Consider the following 27,858-nt stretch of genomic DNA (forward strand, 5'->3'; position numbering starts at 1 on the left):
CTCAGTGCAGTGATTTGGGGGGGGGGGGGGAAGAAGACCCCAGGCACAACCTAATTCTGTGTCCCCACACACAGCACACCCCAATTTGCTGCAGACTGGGGTGGTGATGGGCCTGATCCTGCAGCAGGGTCAGAGGCACTCCTGGGATTTGGGTTGGGGGGCACAGGGGATGTTTTGGGCCAGTCCTGGGCTGCTTCTGCCTGAGGGGCTGCCCAGAGACATCTGAGGGTGCAAAGAGGTGTTTGGGGAGCACAGAGGCAACTGGGGTCCCTGCCTGCTGTTGGCTCTGGAGTTTGTTCACCCCACAAGACTTTACCCCCGTGGTGCTCAGGACATGACAAAGCTGTGGATGGTGCAGCCCGGGGGGGCAGTGGCCCCTCTCAGGGTGTCCCTTGGCCATGGCAGGATCCAGAGGGATGAAGCACATCCTTGCAGGGTGTGGGACAGTCCAGCCAGCACCAGGGACTTGTGGAATCCCAAATCCTCAGGGAGATGCCCCAGTCTGCCCCCACCATCCTCTGCTGGCCTGGGACACCTCAGGCTGTGCCTGCAAAACCTCCATGGCAGCTCCAAGTCGTGGGGCACAATGGGGTGCAGACCCCAACTGCAGAACCAGGGATGTGGGGGCCTGATCCTGTGACTTAGGGTTTTCCTAAATCTGGGCCAGGTTTTCACTGTCCCAGGGAGATGGCTTTGGGATGAAGCTGGCTAGAAGCCATCCTTCAAGCTCTCTCTGGAAGGAAAGCAACCTTTCTAGCAAAAAGAAAAAAAAAATTCATGGAAAGCTCTGGTTTGCCTCTCCTTGCCAAAACCAATTGTTGATGATTTTTCACGGCTGCTTTGACTTTGCCTTTGCCTGTGACAGAGGGAACAATGTCAGACACACTCCTGTTTTCCCACTCTGATTTTTTTCCCCTGAAGCTGGAAGAAGGGAAGGATTTGACTGAAGGACAGGGACCTGTCCTAGGTAAATATCAGCCCCAGGGGCTCTGAAATCTGGTGTGGAGATCTCAGTCTTTCCTCCATCCTCAGGGCTGGCTTTGGGGCTGGAAGTGGGGTGTCTTGTCCCCCCAGGGCTGAGGACTGCCCAGCTCAGGGCAGCAGTGGAGGCTGCAAGTGGGACATGGGGGTGCAGAAGTGGCATAGGGAGGACATCCAGGCACCCCACACACCTCCACAGGCCACCCCTGATGTTGTCCACCAGGGAGCAAGTGGAAAAATTCCTCATCCTGAATAATTTGCACTGCTGGAAGTCATGCAGTACAGGGAGGTGGGGAGAGCAAGGAGGGGATGTTGGGTTGCACCAGCCTGGGCAGAGCTCCAGGTTGGGTGCTTTTCAGCAGCCAGTTTGGGGGGAAGTGCTCCCTGCTGCTGGGTTCCCCCTCAGTGGGTATTTTTAGCATCAAATTCTCTGAAATGCTGGCAAGCTGGGCTGGGGGAACAGAACAAGGGTGGGAGGGGAGGATTCTGGGGATACCTCCAGAACATGGATGGGGATTCACCCTGGGGGGTGCTGAAAGGGTTTTGGGGGGGATATTGGCAGGGATGTCGGGGGAGACATGGTGGGGGTGAGGGGAGATCTTGGGGGGGATATTGAGAGGGATGATAGAAGGGTCCTGGGGGGTGATGGGGGGAATACTGGGGAGATGCTGGGGGGATGTTGGGGGAAACACAGGGGGGGCGCCAGGGGAACACTGGGGGAATGCTGGGGGGATGCCAGGGGAGATACGGGTGGGATGTCAGGGAAAACACAGGGAGGATGCTTGGAGCGGTGCTGGGGGGTACTGGGGGGATACTGGGGGGTTTCCGGGGGTTTTTCCTGGAGGTGGTGCTGGGGGCCACACCGGACCCCACCAGCCAGGAGCCCCGAGCCGGCCCAGCCGCTCGCCGGGCCCCGGGTGGCCCTGGCCCGGTGCCCCCCCGCCGGCCCGGCGCTGACTCAGGCTGTTCCCGGTACATCGCGTCCCCACGCCGGGCGCCTGGCACGGCGCCCGCCCGGTGCAGCTCCCGGCGGGGGCACGGCCCCGGCTCCGGCCCCGGCGGCTCCTCCGGGAAAAGCTGAGACCGGGTCCGAAACCCCGAGAGCCGCAGCCTGAGCCCCGCTCTGTGCCCATCCCCGCCGGCTGTGCCCCCAGCCCGCGGCTCTGCGGCCCCGCCAGCATTGCGGGGGGGTGCATCTCCAGGAGTTTTTGGGTCTCCGATCCGTCTGGCAGGAGCATCTCCACGGCAAGGCACAGCCTCCGCACAGCTGAGCGTCCTCGGGGGGATTGATCCCCCGACCCAGGGTAGAGGTGTCAGCTCGCACCCCCACCCTGACACCCCCTGAGCGGGGCGGGCGGGGAGCCCCGGCCACCCGCAGCCACCCGCGGCCACCCTCGACCACTCTCAGTCACCCCAGGCCACCCCCGACCACCCCGGGTCACCCCCGGTCACCCCCAGACACCCCCAGCCACTCCCGATCACCCCCCGCACCCCCGGCCACCCGCGGCCATCCGTAGCCACCTCCGGTCATTTCCAGCCACTCGCACCCACCCCCTGCCACCCCCTGTCACCTCCGGTCACCCCCGGTCTCCCCCAGCACCCCGGCCACCCCCGGTCACCCCCATCCACCCCGGGCCACCCCCGGCCACCCGCAGCCACCCGCAGCCATCCGCCCTCCCCGGCGGAGGCTGGTACAGTTCGTTACGTCCAGACCGGAATGTACTTTGTGTTAGAAGTGGCCACACGCCAGGACGGCAAAGCCGGACTTTATTTATCCTCCCTGCTCCGGCCCCGCTGCTGCATCCTGCCCTGACTCGTGTGGGGCTGGATCTCCGGCAGGGCTGGGGGAGCCCTGGGCTCTGTCTGCTTCTCTGCTGTTCACTGCCGGCTGAGGAAGGAGAGATTTTCCCCATTTTCTCAGAAGGGAAATGATAATGAGGAAATATTTGTGTCTTTTCATCTGGTAAAAGCTGTCCCCGGTGTCTGGAAGGAAGCAGCATGGGGAAGATGGGAACTCAGGGATGGATTCAGGCCCGGTGAACAGGCTGGCTTGGGGTTTTTTTTTTGCAACAGGGTCCACGGTTTGGGCCACAATCTGGTAATTTACGGGTTGGAAATGCACTTGGGAAGACCACACTGCAGGATAGGGCAGGGCTGTGACAGAGCAAGGACTGCTCTGGGGGTCCCCACATGTGCAGGGGATGTTTTGGCCCCTCCACTGTTAAGAAGTCACGGTGGGAGCGGTGAGTCCAGAGAGGGGAGGCTGTCACAGCCTCGGGGGGGGTCAGAGGGGTGTCCCAGGCTGGGTCTGGCGATCACGACTACACCCAGCATCCCTCCCACGGGCCTTCCATAGGAAGATTTGAGGGGGATTTCCATACAGAAAGCGGCTTCAGAGCTGCTCTGCATCCCCGAGGGCCTAGTGTGCCTATGCCAGGTAAGGGGGGTTTAACCCTCCTGCCCCATCCCCCATGTCCCCGTGTCCCTGCAGTCCGTCCATGCCTGCTGGCAGCTCAGCTGCACCTACAGCCAGGGGCAGGGACACGGTGTTCTCCCGCGCTGTGCCGCCTGTTGTGCAACCCCTGGCTGCACCTCCCGTAAACACAGAGCTTCCCACGGCCACGGCACCCGGCTCTGCCACGCTGCACCCGCGGGGCCACGGGTGAGGGTGGGTGAGACCGCGGCATCCTCAGGATGCGGGAAAAGCTGCTGTGATCCCCAAAATGGGCGATGGGGTCTGGGTTCTGCGGGGAAGATGGGTTTGATCCCCTCTGGAAGGGGAGGATCTTGCACCGGGACCATCGGTTTGTGCTGTCACACACGAAAGGAAATCAGGAGAAAAGAGAGAAACCACTTCCTCCACTCGCAAGAGATTCACTGATGTGGCTCTTCACTGCGAGGGACTCCTCTCCTCCCCACGCTCTCGAGGCAGATTAACGCTGGTTATTTTTAGCAGAAGACAAGGATGAATAAAAATATCCCCTGCTTTATTTTAATTTTTTTTTTCTCCTTTTCAGGAACGCTGCTTTCACCTCACACGAGGTGAGAGCAGCCTACAGGGCAGGTTGCTTGGCTTTGCTCCCTGCTCCCAGACTTTCCCCAAGACTCCTTGTCCTTTCAGAGCTGGGCTCAGGGCTGGGACAGGACATGTGTGGCCAGCTGGAGGGCGAGGGGAACAAGCAGTACCCCTGGCAGGCGTCACAAAGCAGAACAGGATTATTTATGGAACAGATTTCCTCCAGGTTGTGTTACAGGGATGGGGGTGAACAGGGCAGACCCCAGCACCGGGCGAGTGGAAGGTTTAGGACACCTTCCCACCCAAGACAGCAGAGTGAGCTGAGGGATCTGGCATTGGCATAGCAGTGATTTAGAAGATGTCTTTTATCTTCTAAAAAAGCAATTCGGATACTTTCCTCCCATGAATTTTTTTTTTCTATGCAAACAAACAAATTTAGTATTTTTGTATTACAAGGACAAACCAGGCTGAGCCCACTCATTGCTGCAATTGATCCTGTGGGATTTTTCAGGGCTTTGGTGTTACCTCAGAAATTATGTTGTGGGATTCATTGGTACTGCAAACCCACAATATTTTAATTTTGTTTTGTAAATGAATATTTAAAGCACTTGGAAATTTAAAGCCGGGAGGGAAATGTTTGAAACCAAAGATGCAAGATTCACCTGGGTTACTTTAAAAATGGAAAAATTCAATGGCATGAAAATAATTATTTTTTTTCCTTCTTTTTAAAAGTGGGCTTTAATTTTCACTCTGTATTTCTGATGGGTGACATCAGTGTCTAAATTACAGCTGGGGAAATCGAACTCAGCATAAGGAGCAGACCTGTGAGAAAGCACCCACCAACGCAGTGCTGCCTTCAGCCTGGCCCTGAGGGTTTTACTGGATCAACATGTGGGAATGGAGGTGCAGGTTGGGAGCTGCAGGCACTCATTACAGCACAAACCCGGTAAAAAAATGACCACTTTCTAAAAACCCTCTGAGATATCCTAATTTAAATCTGCCTCCAAAATTCTTTTTTGCCCCTCTTGGCTCAGGCGCTGCAGCAATGAGAAGTGATGAGGTGTTTAATCACAAAAGCACTGATTTCTAATCTCGGGAGGGTGGTGAGGGTATTTTGAAGCAGCTCTTGACAAAAATCTTATTTCCTTCACCGCAAACTGAAACATTTCTGCGTGTTCCAGCAGCCGCTGTGTCCTCCAAACCCACATCTCTCTGTCCCCAAGCAGGAGGCAATTTTTCACTGTTCAGGGCGGTGTTTCCTCTAACACCGGGAAGAGCTGGGAGGGATTGGGCTACCCCTGGGGAGGGGGGGGCGATCGAGGCAGGAACCTGCGGGGCAGCTGCGGGGCTGGGCTGTCCTTGCGGGGGTCGCATGGAGCCGAGGGCTTGGGGACATCCCGGGGGCTGAATGCGGCCGCGGTGTTCTCGCAGCGCTGCATGGAGCTGAGCCCCCGGGGGCTGGCACGGGGTCAAACACGGCGGGGCAGCTCCCGGGGCCGGGCTGTCCCCTGTCCCCTGTCCCCTGTCCCTGTCCCCTGTCCCTGTCCCCTGTCCCTGTCCCCTGTCTCTGTCTCTGTCCCTGTCCCTGTCCCCTGTCCCTGTCCCTGTCCCTGTCCCTGTCCCTGTCCTCTGTCCCCTGTATCTGTCCCTGTCCCTGTCCCCTGTCCCTGTCCCCTGTCCCTGTCCCTGTCCCTGTCCCTGTCCCTGTCCCCTGTCCCCTGTCCCCTGTCCCCTGTCCCTGTCCCCTGTCTCTGTCTCTGTCCCTGTCCCTGTCCCCTGTCCCTGTCCCTGTCCCTGTCCCTGTCTCTGTCCCTGTCCCCGCTCCCGCCGCTGCCACCCGGGCGAGCGCGCGGGCACAGCGCTCTCATTTGCATATCCCCGCCTTCGCAGCCAATAGAGAGGCGGAGCTTTTAGACGGGCAGGTACAACATCCAATCAGACGCGAGCGGGGCGGGGCCGGCGCGGGGCGGGGCGGGGCGGGCGGGCGGGCGCGCGGGGCCACTCGGAGCCGGGCGGCGGCGGCGACAGCGACAGCGACAGCGACAGGTGGGAGCGCGGGCTCGGGGCGCCCTGCGAGGGGCTGTGGGCTCCTGCGGGCCCGGCGTGCGGCTGGAGCGGTGCTGTCGGTGAGGGCGGTGCAGTGGTGGGGACAGCGCGCCCGGGGCTGAGAGACCCCGCCCGGGCACCTGTGGCGACATCGCTGTGGGGATGGGGAAGGGGATGGCGGCATCCAGGGGTGCTGTGGGGTGAGGATAGGAACGGGATTGCTGCCCGTGGAGTCCCCACAGCGATCCGGGAGGAGCTCCTGCATCGGGCCGTGCTGGGGACACTGGGGACACTGGGATGTTCCAGCACAGCCCGGGATGCTCCGGGACACGCCGGGATGTTTTGGCACAGTCCGGGATGTTCCGGGATACCCCGGGATGCTCCGGAACACCGCGGGATGCTCCGGGACACGCCGGGATGTTCTGGTACCGTCCGGGATGTTCCGGGACACCCCGGGATGCTCCGGGCACGCCGGGATGTTCTGGCACAGTCCGGGATGTTCCGGGACACCCCGGGATGCTCCGGCACACCCCGGAATGATCCAGGACACCCCGGGATGATCCAGGACACCCCGGGATAATCCAACACACCCCGGGATGCTCCAGCACACCCCGGGATGCTGCTCGCCCGAGGGGATTCCTTTTTTCCCCGCTTCACCTCCCCATCGAGGCTCCGGGCACTGCCCAAGCGTCTCTTTTGACACCCGGGACCCCGCAGGGTGTGTGCATCACTATACACAGCCTTTGGCAGCAGGTAGAAGTGGTTGCACAAGGTAAATGTGTTTTTTTATTTTTTATTTTTTTAAGTTTCTGCAATTTTCCCCTCCCTTGCGGGCGTAAAAACTCTTCCAGAGCTTCTGTTTTTAAAATGCACGTTCGAGTGAGGCTGCTCTTCCAGGAAACTCTGTTTTACACAATGGGCTGTAGGAACTCGTGAGAGATGTGTCTGTCATCGGTGTGTCCCCAGCTGCAGCTTCCAGCTGAGGCTCCAACCCTGCACCGTGTTTCTGCCCCCACCGGTACAGATAATAAAAGTACCCTTAAAAATATAATATAGTGAACAAACAAACAAACAAACCAGGAGCTGATGCTTTATGGTTTTAAAGGCAGTGTTTAAATAGTGTCTCACCGTAATGAGCTGTTAAACCCAAGGTGGATATGGGGACATTACTGGGGTATCAAAGCCAACCTGGGAACTGAAATTAAAAGTTAAAAAACGTTGAAATCACAAATTGCTCCTGCCTTTCAAACATAAGAAAGCTGTGTCCCTCCTGCCTTCTCCCCTGCCCTGTTGAAGGGTTGGGGAGTAGAAAATCATTAAATATGTCTGGCAGAGCCAGAGCTGGCTTTTATAGGCTGTCCTTCCAAAGGTGCTGTGGGTTTGATTTGAGTCAGATACTTGGGTTGTATTTCCAGCCTGGTGCTCTGGAAATGGGACAACATTTCTGGGGAGGGGACAGAAACATCCCTGACAGAGAGAGAACAATGTCTGTGACCTCCAGGGGGTTAACCAGGAGTGCGGGGCTGAGCAGGAATTCAAACAGTGCAGGAGTTTTGCAGCACAGGGGTGGGGTGGAGGGTCCTGGGGGGGTTGCTGGTCCTTGAAGGGGTGCTGGGGCTCATCCCATGGTGGTGGGTGCTGGCAGCACCCCGAGGGATGCAGGAGGACAGGGCAGGGCTGTGATGGACCCAGGTGCTCACTGGTGGGTGCAGGCATAGGATTTTCTGAGGGTTTGAGTGATGGAGGTGGGGTTTGGGCTGAGGAAAATATGTGGTGGCATTGAAAAAAAAATCCCCCCCAGCAGATTTCTGGGGAGTTGGTGCAGAAGTTTTCTCCCCTGCTGAAGTGCACAGGGGGGTATGATAGCACATGGCTCTGGGGGTGGAGGGGTCCAGAGGGGAAGGTTGGCATGACAGAGGCTGCTGGTGGTGCCCATCCTGCTCAGAACACAGATATCTGCAAGGATAATTGCTCATGCAATTATCTTCTCTTTTTGTTTGTTTTTTTGTTTGTTTAAAAAATAAATGTAAAGAGCCTCATCCTCCCAAGGCTGTGTTTGCCCAGCACACACTTCAGCCATGGTGAGATTCTTTCCCAGCACTGTTAGAGCACCTTCCTGCTAGGATGAGCCAAAAAATAAGGACAATTCCTGAGCAGAAATCAAAGTGCATCCCTCAGGAACGTCACTGCTGTGTAGTTATGTGTGTTTTAATTAATTACCTGCTTGCAGAAGGAGAAAGTTTGCTGGAAGGTTTGAGATGCTTGGCACCAAGACTTTTTCAGGCTGGCTGCAACTCCCAGACTGGCTCAGGGGAAAAATATTTTGTAAATGGTTTGAAAAATAGTTTGTCCTGGTTATTTCTCATTTTATATTATTTTATATAAATTTTATTTTATATTCATTCTCAATTACACGAATTTATATAAAGTTAGTGCAACCCCTTGAGGGAGCTGTGAAGCTCCTACTGATCTTGTGCACATAGCAGATATTACTTAGCAAGGATTTTTTTTTTTTTTAATTTTAATGCTCCGTGCTTGTGGGTGTAAAGAAGTGGCCACGAGTGCTCTAACGTACAAGTTGTTCATGTAACTTGTTTGTCATGGAGCTGACTGGCTTTTTCCATAACTAGTAATTGTGATTAGTAAGGATTTCTGATTTTGCAAGCGAGCGCGTTGGAAAATCAGGAAAAATAATAGTAAAGTAACTGTCAGAAGTGAAGAGCTTGGATGGTGAGGGACTGCATTTAAATCATCTTCTACCTGCAGTGTCCCTTCTTTGTAAATAGCAACATTGCTCTTAGATGGAAAAATATCCTCATTTCTAGTGCTGTCCCCAAAGCTGTGCTCCTCACAGCATCCCCAGTGATGGCAGTGCCACCCCTGTCCCCTCCTGCAGTTGTGATGCTTCTCCAAGAAATCCTCATTTGGCACCAGAGCAGGCTGGTGTTTCACTGGGAATTGCCTTTTGCCTAAAATAATTTGGCATTTATAGGCCCCTGGTGCAGATGGTTTTGGGTGCTGAGTTATTTCTGGGTGCCAGAGATGCTGAGCCAGGGATTCCCCCCATCAGGATTCACCTCTGGGATGCTGAACCCTCATGTGTGTGAATAAATCATCAAACACATCATTCCCACTGCCAGGGGTGCAAGTTGCTTGGAGAAAACCCCAAATCTCTTGAGAGCAGTGAGATGCTTTTAGAAACAAACAAACAACAATTTAAAAAATTAAATAAATCCAAGTTAGATTGCCGCATTTATTCTGGAGAAAAAGCTAAATTAAGACAGAATTGGCAAACAAGGAGTTTCTTGTTTATTCCCATTTTCTATTTATTTTAGTCCCCCCCCAAGCTGTCACTTGAAATTCAATTTCCTCAGCATTGATGTAGCTGCTGCCAGGAGGCTGCTCTGAGTCTCCTGTGGAGGGCTTGGACTTCACTTGCTGTGCTGTATGGGAAGGGAAACTTCACATTTAACAGCCAGAGGTGGAATATTTCATTCCAAAAAGCTCAGCTGCTCTGTTGTCCCTGGTTGTTTTGACCAGGGGAGAAGACAGGGCTGAAAGGAGCCTGCTCATTTTTGGTAGCAGAAAAACCCAGTGAGAGGGTGCCAAGGAGTGGGTAGTGGGATGTCAAGTACTTTCTCACATTTTATAGATGGTTTATATAACCTGCTTGGCTATATTATTGTGTTTTTTCCTGTCCAGTTACATAATCCCAATTTATGAAGGCTTTAGGAAATTGCCTTCCCCACTGTTACATGTCTCTATATTTTGACCTCTGAGCTTGTTAGGATGCTTGGCCTCCCTGCCAGCATCTCACAAGGAGCTCAGGCTGGTGTGGAACAGCTGTTTACACACTCATTATTGCCACATTCCTTTGATTATTTTATTTTAGCCATCATCAAAAGCTGTGTCAGCCTCTCAGAGGCAGGATGGGTGCAAAGGAAAGACTTTGGGCATTCCTCTTTCTTCCAGTGTTTTGAGGGTCTCTCTCTTCTTCTCTGTTTTGAGGATTCTTGTGGCAGAGCCCTGCTGTGATTTGTATGGTGGAAGGAGCTGAAATCCTTGCTGGGAGCAGGGGTGGGTTTGGGGGCAGGTAGGAAAGGAGCTGCAGAGCATCTGTGTATAAAATCCTCATCCTGCCCCTGGCACCTTCTCCCCTGGGGACAGCAGCTACCCAGAAATGTCTGTGGATTTTGCTTTCCCTGATAAAAGTTTGTCCTTCAAAATAAGGGAGGAGAAAAGAAAATGCTGCTTTTTTTTTCTTAATTCCCTTTCACATGAAAATAGAGGGTGTTGTCTCTGGGTACCCACTCTGGAGGAGATGGACCACAGGCTGCTCATAGGAGAGTTCAGAGGAGCTCTATCCCTCTGATTTTTAATTTTTTTTTTAATTTTGAAGTGACCTGGGAAAGCCACCAAGCAAGCATTTACTTGCTAGAAAACCAGCAGAGGAGCCAGATGATTTTTAATGGGTTTATATTGTAAACTGGGGTGAAAACAGCACTCCTCTCTGGAAGTCCTTTGTGTGTTGCTGGCACAGGCTGTGCACCTCCCTCCAGGGGCTGCAGGGACACTGAACCCATCCTGCTCCTGCCTGAGATATTTGTTCTGGCAGGGTTACTGACCCATCCTGCTCACTTGTTCTTCTCTCTGCAGCTGAGGAACTCTTATTTATATAAGCCTCTTATTCCACATATTAAAAAAAAATAAAAATAGTTATGATTTGAACCTTAAATACAACCATTTCAGGAGTTTAAGGATATTAGCTAGCAGAATGATGAAACCAATGTGAAGGGAACATCCACCACTCTATTTAAGTGAGCTGCACACAGAAGTTTTGTTTTTTCGTTTTGTTATCCTCTTAATGGTTTTAAAACCTCCCCCTGTGGCTGCTTTTCTGGTAACAGGCAGATAGCTGCTCCTCATTTGGGGCTGCAGTGTCCCCATGGTGTGGGGGGCACTGCTTGGTACCAGGGCTCACCCTGGGGCAGGATTGGCCATGGATAAAGGACACCAGGATTGTATTTCTGTCCCTGGGGGCCAGGGGGGCTTCTCAAGGTGCTGGGCAATTCAAGCAGCTCTGTTTGCATTTTGATTTTTTTGTTTGAGTGGAAGTTGCCATGCCCAGCCTGCTGGGGTGTTGCACAATGTGCACACTAGGAAGTAAATTGATCCATGGGAGATTTAGTTGGTGAACAATAGTTTCAATTTTATGGCTTCTCTGTTTATTTTGAAGGAGGGGGAGAAAGTCAAGTGGCCAGAATAAAAAAAAAAAATTATTAATTGTAATGTATGAGTGTGAGAAACAGCACTCAATATCTGGGTATGTCTTTGTTGGGGTGCAGCTGAGGATTATATGGAGCTGCTTGTCCATCTTAGGAAGGTCATATTTTGTTAGAAATCCCAATTTTAACTCATTACCATCCCCTTCCTTGGTCTCTGCTCAGCAGGCTGACCCTGAGGTGTCTTAAAACACCCTCATCCAGGAGAAATCACTGCTCTGGTCTTCCCAGGCACAGCTTGCTCAGCAAAAAGGGATTTTATTAGTAAAAAAGGAGTTCTTGTGATGGAAGGGGAAGCAATCCACCGTGGGACAGTGGAGAGAGTCAGCTGCTGCATTAATTGGGTTATTCTTCATTATCAGTCTGTGCTGGGGCTGGAGGATGCATGTGCAGCCCTGTGCTGCTGTCCAGCTCAAGGGGTTGGGATTTGGGGCTGTGATCACCAGGATCCAGGGCCCCACATCCCCCTGCTGTGCTTTCAGATTTGTTGTTTTTAAGCCTGACCTTTGCATTTTCAAGAAACTCCCTCCTGTGTTGCAATCCAGAGCTTTTAGGGCTGTTGTGGTGCTGTGGAAGTGAAAGTGCTTTGTGCTAAATGGGTCTTAAAAAACAAACCCCAGAGCAGCCAACTCTGATTTTTTTTTTTTATCCTGTTAATCTTCATCCCAGCGAAACAATTGGTCAGGATATAGCTTTGATTTATTTTTTTTTTTAAAGCTGATGGTAAGATGCTGTTTTGTGGAAACAGCAAGTCAAAACAGGTTTTGGACATAGTCTTCATCACCCCTCTCTGACCATGGTGGAGCATGATCTGTGGCTCAAAAATGCTCTGTTCTCCCTTCTACTAAAATCCTATTTTAGAATAAAGCACATGTGCTTTTTTAATATTTTTTTTTCTTTTTGTCCCCTTCTTCTTACCAGGTATTTCCCTGCTGTGTCTCTGGGCCTGGAGTCTCCTTGCACTTTCCAACCTCCAGAGATTGCATGGTGGCAAGGTGAGACCCCTCAAAACCCTTCCCAGCCTTGCTGTTCCTGTCCTTTCCCCTCCTGGGAGCCTCTGGGAGGGATCTGCAGCGTGAAGTTTCCATTTGGAGCTGGCAAATTCCGGGTATGCTGATTTCTGGGAAACGTGGCTGGGGATGGTGTGGTTGGTGAAACCTTAGCATGTGTGATACCTGTCTGTCCTCAGCCCAGGGTCAGACATCTGCATCCCATTCTCCCCTCTGCATTTTCACCTTTTTCTCAGTGCTGGGAGACAGCAACACCTGTGTGGAGAGGGAATTGTGGAATTAAAAGGATTTGGTTTATTATTTTTGTGCTTCTCCGACCCATCCGTGTTTATATCCCAGGGAAACAGAGGAGTGTGGATGTTCAGAGGAGGGAGGATGGTTTGTCCTGGCTTGATTTACAGATTTACAACATTAATCCTGTGGGTAGTAGCAGCAGGATCTGCTTGGGGTGTCAGAAACACCCAGGGGCATTGCACAGAGTAATTAATTAATGCCTTCCCTGTATGCAGAGCATACAAACAAAAAGGTTCAGGCTTGCTGTGCTCAGTGACATCCTTGCCTGCTCACTATTTAAACCTCAGGGAGTAGCAGATATTATTTTTTTTTCCCCCTACAACTATTTGTTTCAATTTAATTGCAATTTTGGCCCTTGGCCAGCCTCCTCCTGTCGCTCCAAATGGGAGATAAGTGGGAGCAGTGCACTCTTTTCTCTAACCCAGTTGGAGCTGTTTTTGCTGGCCAGAGAAGCCCTGAGCTCTTTCATAACGTGGGCCACATCTTCCTAGCTGGGTGCTGCATCCCTCCCACTGCTGCTGACGCAGAGCTCTCCCCTCCCTCCTGCCTTGGCCAGCTTCCCTGGATGACTCCTCTAATTGCTTACGTAGAAAAATAATGAGAAGGATGCGTAGGGTGTATTTTTAGATGTCTCTTGGTGGGATTTAGCAAGAGGAAAGCTGGAGCCAGCACCTCCCTGTCTGTCTCTGCTTGGTGGATCTGGGGAGGTTCTGGCAATTCTTGGGCAAGTTTCCCTGATTTTTGGGCTTCTCCTGGTTTTTATGGGATGATGTGTCCCTGGTGCTGCACAGGATCTGTGGTGGGAAGCCCTGAGCTGATGCTGGGATGGGCACCAGCATCTCCTCACTCCTCATCAAGAGGAAGGATGTGGTGGCTTGAGGATCATCCCAGCACCCAAATCACTGGATCATGGAGTGAGGACCATCCCAGCACCCAAATCACTGAATCATGGAATGAGGATCATCCCAGCACCCCAATCACTGGATCATGGAGTGAGGATCATCCCAGCACCCAAATCACTGGATCATGGAGTGAGGACCATCCCAGCACCCAAATCACTGAATCATGGAATGAGGATCATCCCAGCACCCAAATCACTGAATCATGGAGTGAGGATCATCCCAGCACCCAAATCACTGGATCATGGAGTGAGGATCATCCCAGCAGCCAAATCACTGAATCATGGAATGGGTTTCAAACTCACCCAAATGTTCCCAGAAATGGGGCATCCATCACCCTTTGGGGTAACCAGCACATCACCACCCACATCATCAAATATTTCTTCCAAAGTAACCCATGGCACATTTTCCAATAAATACCTGGGAGATAATGGGTCTCACCACGTGTTGCTTTGCTTTTGAAATGCTTTGCTTTCAAGATGTTCCCCTCTGAAACCCCAGCAGCGCAGAGGAAAGGGAGCAGACACAGAATCCCATTAAATATCACCCCAAAGACTGTGATAATTGAGCCTTGCAACAAGTAGTTCCCTTATTTTTCTCTTTGCTTCTTCCATTTCAGGGCTCTTTGTGTCTCAGTGGCTTCCTGTGCTGGGGGGGCCAGGCTCAAGTCCTTCCCTTCCCACCCTGGTGTGAGGAAAGCAATTCTTCTTGCAGCAGGACTTATCTGTCCTTGGAGCTGAAAACATCCTTTCTTTGCTCTTTTTGAATCCCCCCAAATGAATGATTTCTCCTGCTGGTTAACATCAGCTTCCACACTGAAGGCTGTGGGAAAGTTTGGCAATTAGAGTGGCTTTAATAGATCTGGTTTATGTCTTAAAAAACCCATTGCTTTCTAATTCTCCGTCACATGTTTCCTTGATGATGTGTCACCCAGCAGTGCAGCTACCAAAATAGCCCCATGGTCTGAAGGAAATCATCAGGAAATATGTTTTTGAAACTGTAGGCAATTCTTTTTTTCACCAGGAACCATTGGAAAAAGTCTGTGTTCAATGGAAAACTTGGCTTTTCTGGCACCTTGGCTGCTTATGTGGTGACATTTGGGAGCACAGTGCTCCAGCAGTTTTGCCCAAAAAATCCCCCAGTTCCTTAGATTCTTGCTGTGAGTTTTCTCTTCATCCACCCAAATAGCTGGGATTCTTTTGGTGTTGTGTTTGCTTTAATTTTGGGGGGGGAAATGCTTGCTTGTGCATTGCCTTTCCATGCAGGGTGAGAAACCCTTTCCTCTCCCACCACCTCCCGTGGTCCTGCCAGGCTGACAAGGTTTGTGCTGTGTCCCCCCAGGTCCAAGGAGACCATGACCACTGATGAGGCCACCAAGAGTGAAGGGGAGGTGCAGGCAGCAGCTCTGGCTGAGCGAGGGGAGGACATCACACCCTCCAAGGACAGAGGGGTGCTGAAGGTGAGGGGGGTCTGCCAAGATCCATGCACTTTGGGGAGGCATGTCACCTCCCCAGCCCTCAGGGTCACAGTTCCAGGGCTGTAGGATGGAGTTCTTTCATTTCCAAAGCAAAGAGGATGAGCATTTCTTGGAGTGAAGGAGGATGGAGTGGTGGTTGAGGATGGTGCTCCATGAATTTCACTGCTATTGTGTTCCTAATCACATTATTAGCTGTAAACCCACAAAGCATTTCTGTGTGTGACTCACAAACATTAGAAAGAGCACATTACTGAGGTCACCCTGTCTGCTCCACAGCCCCTTTTTCATATTCAGGGCCGTTTCTGGATAGTTCTGCTCCTCAGCACTCACACTTCACTTGAATAGGACCTTTCCTCCAAGAATAGAATCCTCCCCTGCTCCATCCCCAGCTTGAGAACTGCTTGTTCCCAGCTGCAGCGTTCAGAAAAAAGTGTTGACAAGGAGTGAGTGAGCTGACACACCCCTGTGAGTAAAATGTGTACGGACAGAGAGCAAGGGGAGCTGCATCCACTGCAGGTTTGGATAAAAACCTGGTGTTTATCCACCCACTGTGGGTTGGTCTCTGCTCCCAGCTCCACTGCTGTGGCTCCAGCTTGAGATTTGTTTTTAGGACCTGATGAAGGGCAAATTTAGGGGCAAATTGAATAGCTCCACCTTGAGTCTTCCTGTTATTTTGGGCAGCACTGGGTTGTATCTGCATGTATATATATATTTTTTTTTTAATGTAAATGCATGTGTGTGTGTATCTCTCTCCCCCTCCATGTGCATCCTTTGCTGTCCCATGGCTCATGGGTGGTTTCTCTCTCTCTCAGATCATTAAGAGACCTGGGAGTGAGGATGAGTGTCCCATGATTGGAGACAAGGTTTATGTGCACTACAAAGGCAAACTGGCCAACGGGAAGAAGTTTGACTCGAGCCGTGATCGGAACGAGCCCTTCATCTTCAGCCTGGGCAAGGGTGAGCTGCTGCAGGGGTGCTGGAGCTGGGATCACCCTGGGCTGGGATCAACTGTTACAGGACAGCTGGACAAGTCATCCCTGCCTTAAGTGACTTGTGATTTTGGGGGTTTTTTGGGTGCCATCCTTGCTGGGTTTTTTCCTGGGCTGCCGGTTGCTCCCTCCTGCCTGACATCTGCCTTTCTCCTAGGTCAGGTAATCAAGGCATGGGACATTGGGGTGGCCACCATGAAGAAAGGAGAGATCTGCTACTTGCTCTGCAGACCTGAGTATGCCTATGGCTCTGCTGGCAGTGCCCCCAAAATCCCCTCCAATGCCACCCTCTTTTTCGAGGCAAGTAATGCTGGTGAGCTGATGTGTGCATGAGCAAGCTTGCTCCCTTCCTGCCTTGCCAGCCAGCTCAGAAATAAAAATTCAAAAATTAATAATAATAATAATGATAATAACCAAATACCAAACAACAAAAAAATCCACAACAACAAAAAAAAAACAAAACCAAAAACCCAACCCAGCTTGGATTCCTGAAACGTGTCCCTCTGCTCCAGGAACTGCTGCCAGGGCTTTCTCAGAAATGTGTGTCTGAGCTGGAAGGCTGGGACTGAAACTCCAGCTTAGGAGAGTGCTGGTGCTGGGGTGGGGAGTGGGCAGATACCTGGTTCCAACATGCACAGGGGAAGGAGAAAGCAGCTGGGAAATGCCTCCAGGTGCTAAAAAACCATTAGTGCTGAGGGGTGGAAGGAAAGTTGAGTTTTTGGCACAGAGGGCTCCCTGGGCAGGGCTGGTTGGCACATGGAAGGAGGAGGGAGTCTGTCCTAAATTAAGGCTCAGGCCTTCCAAGCTGAGTGTGGACTAAGCAGAGTCAGAGCTGATCCCATCAGAGGAGCAAGGGGAAGCTCCTGCCCATGCTGAGGGACTTTCACAGCATCTTCCAGCAGCAGCTGTGCTGTACCCTTACAGGTTCAATAAACTTATTTTTGCTGTTACTTTGTGTTATGCTTCAGGTACTGGATGTGTCCCAGTTTCTAATAAATCTGGTGTATTATGCTGTGGTTTGGATCTGGGTTTTATGGGCAACTTCTGCTCGTCAGCTGAACAGAGAATTAGCTGGCTTGGTTCTCCAGCCAGGGGATGAACTGCTGCTTTGTGGCTCTCTGTTGTTTTTCTCTTCTCCTTTCCCCCTCCCTACTCTCTGCCCACTTTTTCCTTTTGATTTTCTAGGTCGAGCTGCTTGACTTCAAAGGCGAGGACTTGTTTGAGGATGGAGGAATAATCCGGAGGATCAAGAGGAAGGGAGAAGGTTACTCCAACCCCAACGAAGGTGCCACCGTGGAGAGTGAGTGCTGCTCCCCTGTGGGAGCCTGTCCTGAGCTGATCCTGGGGAGGAGCTGCTGGCAGTGCACAGGATGCAGTTACATCCACCCAGAGGCCAGATGGGATGGAGAGCAGCTGGGGATGCTCCTCTGAGCTCTCCTTGGCCAGCCCTGTGCTGGCTCTGCCACAGCTGCTGCCCTGCAGGGCTGGGTGGAAAACCAGCAGAAAAACTCAGGAAAACCCCAGAGCTGCTCAGGCAGTGGCTGGGGGAAGGATGGAAGAAGCAAACCCCCGTGGGGTTTCAGGGCTCTGTTGTCTCCCCTGACCCTTCTGCAGTGTCCAGAGTGCTCTGGGATGTGCCTCTGCCTTACCTCCAAACATCAGTTGCCAACCCTTCCTTCCTTGACACTTGCTGAGTATTTTGGACACTCAACAGTTTCTTTGGCTTCCTCATTGCAATGTTGATGGTATTTTTGGGGGGTCTCATCACATCTCTTACAGAATGGGGCTTTTTCCTTCCCTTATGGCCACAGAGCTGTTGGTGGCAGGGGGAAGGAAATGATTACAAGGGTTTTGCTGAGGCTGGGGTGGTCTCAGCTGACAGGGGAGGATGAGGAGCTCACATCCCATTGGGCTCTCCCTCTTCTGCTCCCATTTCTGGAGCAGGCATTTCATGGGGCTGGACAGGGGGAGGCAGATTGGGGTTTGGGGTTTTTCCTTCCCAAGAACCACTCAGACACACACACAGAGCTCACTCTATATGGGAGACATTTACTTTCTTTTTTTAATTCCAGAGCTTCTGTACCCAAAGATCTTGAAGTCCCTTTAGCAACTGAGCAATTGAATCTGAGCTGTGGGAGCTTAGAAAGCTCGTGGCTTTAAGTGGCTGGTTCTTCTAACAAGGTTCTCCTTTAGGGGAAAATGAGATTTTGACTCAGATTCTACTGTCTGAGTGTGGTGACTGTGCTGAGGGGACACAGCAGTCCACCCTGGGGCAGGGCTGTGATGGTTTACCTCAGCTGGGTGTTTTGGGAGGTGCTGGAATTAGGCTGGAAGAAACCACATTTCCAGGAGCAAGCACCTCCGTGTTTTTGCAGACTTCAAGTTTTACAGACCCTAAGTCCCAGTTCTGCTCCCTAAAACCTGTGCTGCAGTTGAAATCTGGCATTCCAGCTTTTGTTACATCCTTTCCCCCCCCCCACCCCTCCTCCTTCCCCGTTTTTAATCTGAGTACAAATTGCTGTCAGCACATCAAGTTCGTGTGCCAGCCGCACTCAGTACACTCTGTTCTCAGCTCTTCAAAAACAAAATCGCTGCAGGCACTGAGAGAACAATAAGTCAGAGCTGCAACCGGAGTGATGTTCCTTCAGTGACTTTTTTTCTCTGTAATCCAAGAGCAGCTGAACCAGCTGACCCACTCCTGGAAACCCGAGCAGAGATTTTTCCCCCCTGTGTTTTCTGTGCAATTAAAACAGAGCAGAGCTATCCTTGGAAGCAAGGATCACAACATCCCCTTGTGCATCCTGTTTTAAAGTGGATCTTCCCATCACTGCTGCATCCCACAGGGGGTGTGGGAGCTGGGGGAGTTGTGGTGCTGCTTTTGGGGTCAGGGATTATGGATCTGTGCGCGTTAGGAATGTGCAGGGAGATGCACAGTGCTGTGGGGTGGCTGGGTTACCTGTATTTTAGGCAGTATTTTCCACATTTTCTGCACCTAAAAAAACCAGTCAGCTTGGTTTTGGGTAGTGCAAAAGCAGAGGTTGTCCCTGGAGAAGCTGGATTTGCTTTTTCTCCTCATCCCAAGCTGGGTGAGCTCACAGCAGCCTGAGCTGTGGTCACTGTGCACAGTGATGGATGCAGGATGTGTCCCAGGGAGCTGGGGAGCACCTGAACATCCTCTGCTTGAGTCCTAGCATGGCTTTGGTGGAAAGAGTGGGGTGACAAGGCTGAGTCTGGTGTCCTGCCCCTGCAGTGAGGAACCCATCCTTGGGTTCTCTTATGGCAGCTGGCCCTGCCCTTGGAATGGGGGTTGCCAGCTCATGTCCCTCATCCTAAGGACTTGTGTAGGTCCAAGATTTCCTTCAACCCAGGCTGCAGCTCTCCTGTGCAGAGCCCAGACCCTTGTGGCTGTTTCTGGTACCCAGCTTGCCCCTCACCTGCCACCACAGCAGGATGCTCAGTGCCCTGCAGCATCTCAGGTTGCATTCTGTTCCCCTCAAAGCTCATGTCCTTGCAGGCTGCAAAACCTTCAGGTTGTGAAAAATTTTTCCTCTTACAAAGCTTTTTTTTGTTGTTGTTGTTTGTTTTTGTTGGATTTTTTTTTTTTTTTAAACAATATGTAGGAGTTCCTTGTGAAATTGCTTTTCCTTGATGCCTGCCTGCATTTGTGGATGCCTTTTACCCTGCAAGCAGAATGCAAAGGCTGTAAAAGTGTCCCCAAAGCCTGGAACGTCTTCAGGTTTGAATAAATAAAGAATAATCTTGCTGTGGAAAGGCAGCCAGGAGTGCCAGGTGGTGAATGTGCCAGGTACCCAGTGTCCGCTCTGGCCGCGCTTCTGCCAGCGTCTGGAACAGCACAGCTCCTGGTTGAAGATTAAAAATAAAAAAGTTTATCTTGTACTTTGAGTTCTCAGAGTCAGGAGAGAACATGGCCTTGTTTTCAAAGCAGGAGTCAGGGCAGTATAGCACAGTATAGAAGATTTGTAATCACCGTGATAAACTCTGCATGGCGCCGTGCCAGGAGCAATATCCAGTTCCAGTAAGACTTGACTCGTGCACTTGAGTACGAGGGGAACATATTAGTCACGATGTTTATCTGTTGTTTGCTCCTGGGTTATGCCTGCCTTGCTTTTCAGCAATGTTCCCAAGCTCTCCCCATCCCTCTTCTCCTCCAGGCTGCCCCCCAACCCTGAGTCTTCCCTCTTCCATGCTCTGCTGAGTTTTGGGAGAGATGCTTTATAAAATGCTATTCTAAGACACTTTGGAGCCCACCTTTCCCCAAGGTTTGGGTGACTTTGGGTGCCATCCTGCCCTTCTTTTCCCCCCCTGCAGTTCACCTGGAGGGATTCTGTGGTGGCCACAGGTTTGACTGCAAGGATGTGAAATTCGTCGTGGGCGAGGGGGAGGACCACGACATCCCCATTGGCATTGACAAGGCCCTGGAGAAGATGCAGAGAGGAGAGCACTGCATCCTCTACCTCAGCCCAAGGTGAGCAGCAGCTCCACAGGGGTGCTGGCTGGGTCTCAGCTTCCAGCCCTTGTGGGAAGTGGTGATCCTGAAAATAGCAAAGTCTCAGAGAACACCAGCAGGAAGTGATCAGTAAACAGGAATATTGAGATGCTTTACAAAAAAAAAACAAACAGGTGAAAGGGGTTTATCCAAATCCAAGATGGAAATGTCTCCCTGGAAATGACCAAGGTTGAAGGGACCCTGTATAAAATGATGGCTTTGGTGCAGGCAGAAGGGATGATTCCCAATAAATGCGTAGGGAGGAGAGTAACATCACCCTGTCCCAAAATGTTACAAAGCTGTGGGTGGCAACCTGGATCTGCATTTCTGGGCAAGCCCTGCTGAAAATGAGGTTTTTTTCTCTCTTCTCTGAGTGCCTCCTCCTGTCCTGCAGGTACGGCTTTGGGGAGGCTGGGAAGCCAAAATATGGAATCCAGGGCAACGAGGAGCTGGTGTACGAGGTGACCCTGAAGAGCTTTGAGAAGGTGAGGGCAGGGGGGCTGCAGCCCCTCCCTGTGCCAGGAGTGTCAGTGCATCTCCAGCCTCTGTCCCTGCTGTGGCTGCAGCCCAGCCCCTGCTGGACACGGCACTGAGGAGCTTCGTGTTCTTCGTTTGTTCTTCTCTGTTGGTTTGTTTTATTCTTGTGGCTGAGGTCCAAGGCTGGGTGTCTTATTTGTTCCTAACCTTGTCCTTTTGTACTTTCTTTTTATTTTGATATTATTTTTTCTTTTTCCTTTTTTTCCCCCCTCGACTTTTTTTCTCTTTTGTTTTTTTCCTTTTTTCTCTTTTTTTTCTCCTTTTTTCTGCCTTTTTATCTTTTTCCCTCCTCTTTTTCCATTTTTTCTCATTTTTTCATTTTTCTCTATTTTCTGCTTTTTCTCTCATTGTTTTCTTATTTTCCTTTTATTTTCTTCCCCTTTTCCTCTTTTTTTTTTTTTTCTCTTTCTTCTTTTTTTTTTTTTTACTCCTGGACAGCACAAATAAAAGCTGGTGCATCCAGCCAGCCCTGTGGAGCTTGGCTGTGCCCCTGAGAAGGTTGGGGATGGGATGCTGGAGAAATCCATGAGATTTGCACATCCCTGGCTGTGCCATCACAGAGCAGGGGCAGGACCTGTCTCCACACTCTGGTGCAGCCCTGAGTGTCACCACCCTGTCCCAGAGGGTGGCCTGGTTCTGCTGGGGCAGGGGAAGCTGCTCTGCTGCACTGGGAGTGCTCCAAGTGTTCCTTTGCAGGCCAAGGAGTCGTGGGAGATGGACACCAAGGAGAAGCTGGAGCAGGCAGCTGTGGTCAAGGAGAAGGGCACGATGTACTTCAAGGTTTGTGAACTTGGGGGTGCCAGAGGAGGGGAGCTGGGACTGAATTTGTGAGCCCCCAGTGTCAGAGAAGCCATGTGGCCCCAGATAGGGCTGGGGAAGGTGAGTCCTGCTCTCCCCCTGCCTTTGTCTCACTCCTTGATGCTCCCTGAGATATCCCATCCTTTCCCATTGCCTTGGCTCTGTGTCAGATCAAACCCTTCCCACACCAGGGTCAGGCTGAGGGGCTTTGCATTCCCAGTGTTCTGACCCAACTTTCCCAAACCTGCTGGTCTGCAGGAGTTGGGATCCTCCTCTTTTCCTGTGTGGGGGTTCTTTCTGACCCCTGGTGCTCAACAGAGCTCTTAGGCTCCTACTTGTCAGGCAATCTTAATTAAGCAAAGCAGCTAATAGTTAAAAAGGTTATTTATTAAAAAGCACATCTTATTACAAAGAACATCATTCTCAACAGGCAATAGCAAAAGCAATGACAAAAGCAGCAGCAATAAGCAAATGGCTGGAAACCCTGGCAAAAGCCAATGGCTAAAAGCAACAACTCTCCCAATGCAAACTCTTATATAGGATTTTTCCAACAAGCTAAGAGGCAAACTCAGATCACCTCTCTTTAACCTATTAGAATTCTCATTTCTTAGCACACCAGGTTATGTATAACACTACACATAGAATCCATCTTGTTCTATCTAAGAAATGTCAGCAATATTCTTACTATAACTCTATTATGTCCTGTCTACAACTGTGGGCTTGGAGCCTCTACTGAATATATCAGTATATTTGCAACCTTCACTAGAACACTCTCTACTACTGTGGCATCCAGACCTTTTACTCACTAAAAACATGAGAACTCACTCTAAGACTTAATCTCTGCATTCTGATTTCTGTCTGAAGAATTCAGAGAGACCCCTGACTCATTGACTCCTGTTTTTATTGAACACCCCCATTACACTTGTCACCTGCTCACAGGACATTCCAGTGCCAGACTGAGCCTCTCTTTGCTCTTCCCAGGAAGGCAAGTACCTGCAGGCAGTGATTCAGTATGGGAAGATTGTGTCCTGGCTGGAAATGGAGTATGGCTTGTCTGAAAAGGAGTCTAAAGCCTCAGAGTCCTTCCTGCTGGCTGCCTTCCTCAACCTGGCCATGTGCTACCTGAGGCTGAGGGAGTACACCAAGGCTGTGGAGTGCTGTGACAAGGTAGAGCTGCACTGCTGCTGGCTGCCCAGAAAGTGATTTTCTTTATGGGCTACCTAAAAACAAGCCGAAATTAAGGGAAGAAAAAGTTGTATTTATTGAAGGGCCTTCATTTAAACCCAGGGGTTACACCCAAAAATGGATGATGAGTCATGAGTTTTCACACTTTTATAAGTTTGGTCCATTGGGGGTTAATCTTTCCATTACTGCTTCAGGTAATGAAGTAATTTACTCCCAGTTTCCTGCCCTCAATTCACTTTTGTTTCCATCTCTCAGGGCCTGAGGCAATGGGGTGTCCTTGGTTCTCAGGCCTGGAGAGGAATTGTTTTGTCAAAATGGGAAAGCAGCAGCTCACACTGTATATGAAATTTAGAGCTATAGACTAAAGAATTGCAGGATTACAAATAGATGAAAAACATAAGAGTTAAAATCCTAAGGCATCAGCAGAAGCCTGGGGGATGGATCATCCTCTTCTGCATGTTCTCATTGGGAGAACAAGAGTTTGGTGGAGTTTTTTTTAATTCCTTGTCATATAAGAAGGAATTTTCAAAGAGCAGTGGGATGGTGGCATCCCTTCTGCACCTGGAGGTGCCTGTGGATGCTGAGTGCTCAGAGATGCTCTGGGTGTGACACAGGCAAGCTCAGTGGAGCTGCTGCAGATCTCCAAGTCCACCAAGGGGTGGGATGGGGCTTTGCCAATCCCTAAAAGATCTTTGATCTTGTCTTTGTCAGGAAACTCTGAATTCTTTTATAAAACACTTAGATTTAAGCCTGTATATGGGAAATATATTTGTGCTAATCTAAAAGGTAAGTCACACCTGAGGTGTACATATGGCTTTTACTAAAGGAAAATAATATAATTGACAAAACAGGGAGACAAAAGAGCTTGTATTTAATCTTTACAGCTGATCTCTTGCCTGTGGTTTGTCTCTCACTGACTGCCACACTCAGGGGTATTTTAAGCAAGGAGAGATAATAAAACTATACTAATATCTCCCAACTGCTGATGGAGGTGAGGCAATTTTTGTTGAGCAAGATGCAAGTGCTCTGGAGATTTGGAGCCACCTTGTCCTAATTTTGACAGATTTATTGAGGCTTCAGCTGTAGGAGGTCTCTTGGGAGGGCTCTGAGATGTTAACAGAGACCTCTGTGTGTTTCCAGGCTCTGGGGCTGGACCAGGACAATGAGAAAGGCTTGTACAGGAGGGGTGAAGCCAGGTTATTGATGAATGAGTTCGAGCTGGCCAAATGTGACTTTCAAAAAGTGCTGGAAGTGAATCCACAGAACAAAGCAGCGAAATCCCAGATCTCTGTGTGCCAGAAGAAAACAAAGGAGCACAACGAGAGGGACAGGAGGATCTATGCCAACATGTTCACAAAGTTTGCAGAGAGGGATGCAAAGGTGAGTGCTGCTCATTCCTGAGCATCCAGGGCTGTGCTGAGGGATGCTTGGCAGGTTTGTGATGAGAAGAGATGGGGTAAACCAAATTATAGATCAGGATGGAGGATGGAGCCTGCTGCAGTGTGAAGAAGTGGTTTAATTCTTGGTGTTTCTCATGCAGAGGCTGCCATCAGGTGCTCCATCATCAATAAAAGCATTTGCAGTGTGAGCTGATGGGCTGATAACAGGCTTGGCATTGGTATTTGGTTTTGCTGCTCCCAGCTAGTGACTGTTGATGAAGTCCTGGTCACTAGTAAAATGAAGTATCATTCCATCTCTGGCAGGGTATTTTGAGACATGATAGTGTGGATTTCCTGAGGCTGGTAAGGCAATACCTGCTCCTCTGCTGGGGCTCAGAGATCAGTGTCTCAGAACAGGCTCCCATCCAAAATTCCACTGAACAAAACCCTGTGTACTGTAATGAGAGAGGACACAGCTCTGCAAGCCATCTGTGTGGGTCATTTTTAGGATAATCTCTTCTGAAGCAGTGTCTGGAGGTTGAGGCTGTGGATTAAGTGACTGGTGCAGCCCCTGGGGAGCTGCTGGGGCAACAGGCTCAGGCAAGGAGTGGGGCCATGCTGGCTCTGAGCTTGGCTTGTGTGGCCACCTGTGATGGGCACAGTCACAGTCAGAGCTTCCCTGTGCTGAGTGCTCCTCTCCTGCACCCTCTTGGTGGGCTGCAGCCATGGCTCAGTCCTGGATCTCCATCCACTTCTCCTTAACTCCTCATCCCTCTCTTCCCTGCCTATCCATCATCCATCCATCCATCCATCCATCTGTCCATCCATCATCATCATCCATCATCCATCCATCATCCATCCATCCATCATCCATCCATCCATCATCCATCATCTATCATCCATCCTTCATCCATCATCCATCATCCATCATCCATCCATCCTTCATCCATCATCCATCCATCATCCATCCATCCTCCATCCATCATCCATCCATCATCCCTCCATCCATCATCCATCCATCCATCATCCATCCATCATCCATCCATCATCCATCCATCCATCCATCCATCCATCCATCCATCCATCATCCATCCATCCATCCATCCATCCATCCATCCATCCATCATCCATCCATCATCCATCCATCCATCCATCCATCATCCATCCATCATCCATCATCCATCCATCATCCATCATCCATCCATTATCCATCCATCCATCCATCATCCATCCATCATCCATCATCCATCCATCCATCATCCATCCATCCATCCATCCATCCATCCATCCATCCATCCATCCATCATCCATCCATCATCCATCCATCATCCACCCATCCATCCATCCATCCATCCATCCATCCATCCATCCATCCATCCATCATCCATCCATCCATCCATCCATCCATCCATCCATCCATCCATCATCCATCCATCCATCCATCCATCCATCCATCCATCCATCCATCATCCATCCATCCATCCATCCATCATCCATCCATCCATCCATCCATCCATCCATCCATCCATCCATCCATCATCCATCCATCATCCACCCATCCATCCATCCATCCATCCATCCATCCATCCATCCATCCATCCATCCATCCATCATCCATCCCTCCATCCCTCCATCCATCATCCATACTTAATTAGTGGTTTGTCTGGAGTAATTTTTGTTTTTACTTAGAGCTAGGATTAAAAAATAAACAAAGGAAATGGATTTTTTTGTGTTTGGGCTCGGTTGTTTATTAAATTTTATCAAAAGTACAGAAAGTTCAGCACCACTTCTACCCACCAGCTAGAAGAGAGCAAAATGGAGAGAGATTTAGTTAGTTACAAGGTTTCTTAAAGCTGAACAGTTTAATAGAGAAATAACACCTGTATTATTTATACTTTTAACCCAATAACTAAATTTTCCTGACTCTTAGTGTGGTACTAACTGTCTAACTAGAAACTATTACTTGAAACTATGAAGAAGGAAGACGAACACTGAAAGAGATACTACCTAAATCCCTCAATTTTGTCCCATACCTATTACTATATATTATAAAAACTTCAAATTTAAAACTTTTCACCATGTGAAAGCACACACTTCTATTTAACTACACACTTGTGATTTTAACTCAAGTTTGGAAGCCTTCTCCAAGGCCTCAGGTCAAAAGCAGTGTTCTTCAGGTGGTCAGTGCCAGAAAGCACAGAAAATTCAAAAAACCCAAAGATTTTTGGGATCCAGCAGCCATGGGGGAGTTGTGAGGTGCAATTTTGCTTCTCCCCTTCCAGGCTGGATTGCCTGTGCCTATTCCCAGCATCCCTGACACTTGCCTGTCCCTCCCCTCTCCCATTTCCAGCTCATTGTGATGTATTTGCTGTTTGGCAGGAAGCAGCCAGCAAAACTGGTGTGGGAAAAACAGCAGAGAAAGCAGCTTGTGAAAAAGGACCCAAAACTCGTGGTGCTGAAGGTGAAGAGGCTGAAGGACACGTATGATGGAGGAGGAGGGGACAGCCCACACTGAAAAAGGTTGCTGCCAAACCTTGGGACTTGCCAGTGTTTTCTTGTAAAGCTTGTTACAGTTTGTGTGATCGTGGAAGCAAAAAGCACCTCACAAAGAAAAGCACCCTGGGTGCCCTGGGGGCAGAGCAGGAGGAGCAGGGACCATGGGACCACCACACGTGGAACAAATACCATTTAAACAGCAGGAAAAAGGAAAAAAAAAATGTTCTAAATTAAAAACTCTTGGCTCCTGGGAGGTTTGAGTAGACAGCTTGTTGCAGCTCCCTGGGCTCTGTGTCCACTCAGAGGAGCTGGGATGTGGGATGTGCTCCCTGTGCACTGCAGTGCTGCCTCTTGTCCCAGCACAGCCCTGAGGACAGGGATTGGCTTTGTGTCCTGCTGACTCCTTCCTGTGGTCAGAGGGGTCACAGGGCAGAGCCAGGATGAGATTCCACTCTGCTCTGCTGCAGCCCCAGGTGCAGGGACATCCCCAGCCTCTAAAGCATTATTTGGGGAGGGGGGGCATACACAGGTTTTACCTTCTGTTTCTTTAGAGAGCAAAAGCCTGTCCAGCTTTGCAGGTGCTCAACCCACAGCCTGCACCCTACCCCTTGGCTCCCAGCTTGAAATGGGAGTTTTGTTGCTTTTATTGGGATCTGTATGTGGGGAAAATACAAGAGCAGGTTGCCATGTGGCTCAGAAAGCTGAGCTGGTGCCATGGGTTTGTCACTGAGCAGCTTTCCCATGGTGAGGGGGTGCTGGGTGCATTGTGTCCCTGCACTGGAGCTGCTGCTGCCTCCTCAGCCACCAGCCCTGTCCATCCTACAGGGACACTGTCACTACCCCATGAGAACAGCTTTCCAGTTGTTATTTTTCCTGTCTCTATAATAATACCCCTTTTGGAGCTTGAAAATAAACAACTGAAAGAAATAGGTAAAAAACCAAACTGTGCTCTTTCTCTGGAT

The 27,858-nt window shown here is 50.5% G+C and overlaps 1 protein-coding gene across 6 annotated transcripts; it reads left to right on the top strand.

Moving 5' to 3' along the window:
* Positions 1-847: 847 nt before the first annotated feature.
* Positions 848-27,839, top strand: FKBP5 (FKBP prolyl isomerase 5). Of its 6 annotated transcripts, none has more exons than XM_079327234.1 (12): positions 848-967; positions 12,247-12,320; positions 14,870-14,987; positions 15,818-15,962; positions 16,152-16,294; positions 17,180-17,294; positions 20,324-20,480; positions 20,896-20,986; positions 21,735-21,818; positions 22,818-23,003; positions 24,162-24,401; positions 26,780-27,839. In XM_079327234.1, exons 2-12 carry the CDS (start codon positions 12,310-12,312, stop codon positions 26,885-26,887), a joined length of 1,398 nt encoding a protein of 465 aa, XP_079183360.1. In that variant the 5' UTR covers positions 848-967; positions 12,247-12,309; the 3' UTR covers positions 26,888-27,839. The 6 variants fall into 6 exon arrangements, with proteins under 6 accessions (XP_079183360.1, XP_079183357.1, XP_079183361.1 ...); XM_079327231.1 differs by lacking the exon at positions 848-967 and adding an exon at positions 4,872-4,943; XM_079327232.1 differs by lacking the exon at positions 848-967 and adding an exon at positions 5,965-6,043.
* The last annotated feature ends 19 nt before the right edge of the window (positions 27,840-27,858 follow it).

Source organism: Erithacus rubecula (genome assembly GCF_903797595.1).
Source record: "Erithacus rubecula genome assembly, chromosome: 26".
Taxonomy (NCBI): Eukaryota; Metazoa; Chordata; class Aves; order Passeriformes; family Muscicapidae; genus Erithacus; species Erithacus rubecula.

Excerpts from the sequence above, each read along its gene's own strand:
- FKBP5 (XM_079327231.1), top strand. The coding sequence starts at position 4,887 with ATGTGGGAATGGAGGTGCAGGTTGGGAGCTGCAGGCACTCATTACAGC. Across the intron at positions 17,295-20,323 it reads CGAAGGTGCCACCGTGGAGA|TTCACCTGGAGGGATTCTGT; the intron begins GTGAGTGCTGCT and ends CCCCCCCTGCAG. Across the intron at positions 23,004-24,161 it reads CTGTGGAGTGCTGTGACAAG|GCTCTGGGGCTGGACCAGGA; the intron begins GTAGAGCTGCAC and ends GTGTGTTTCCAG.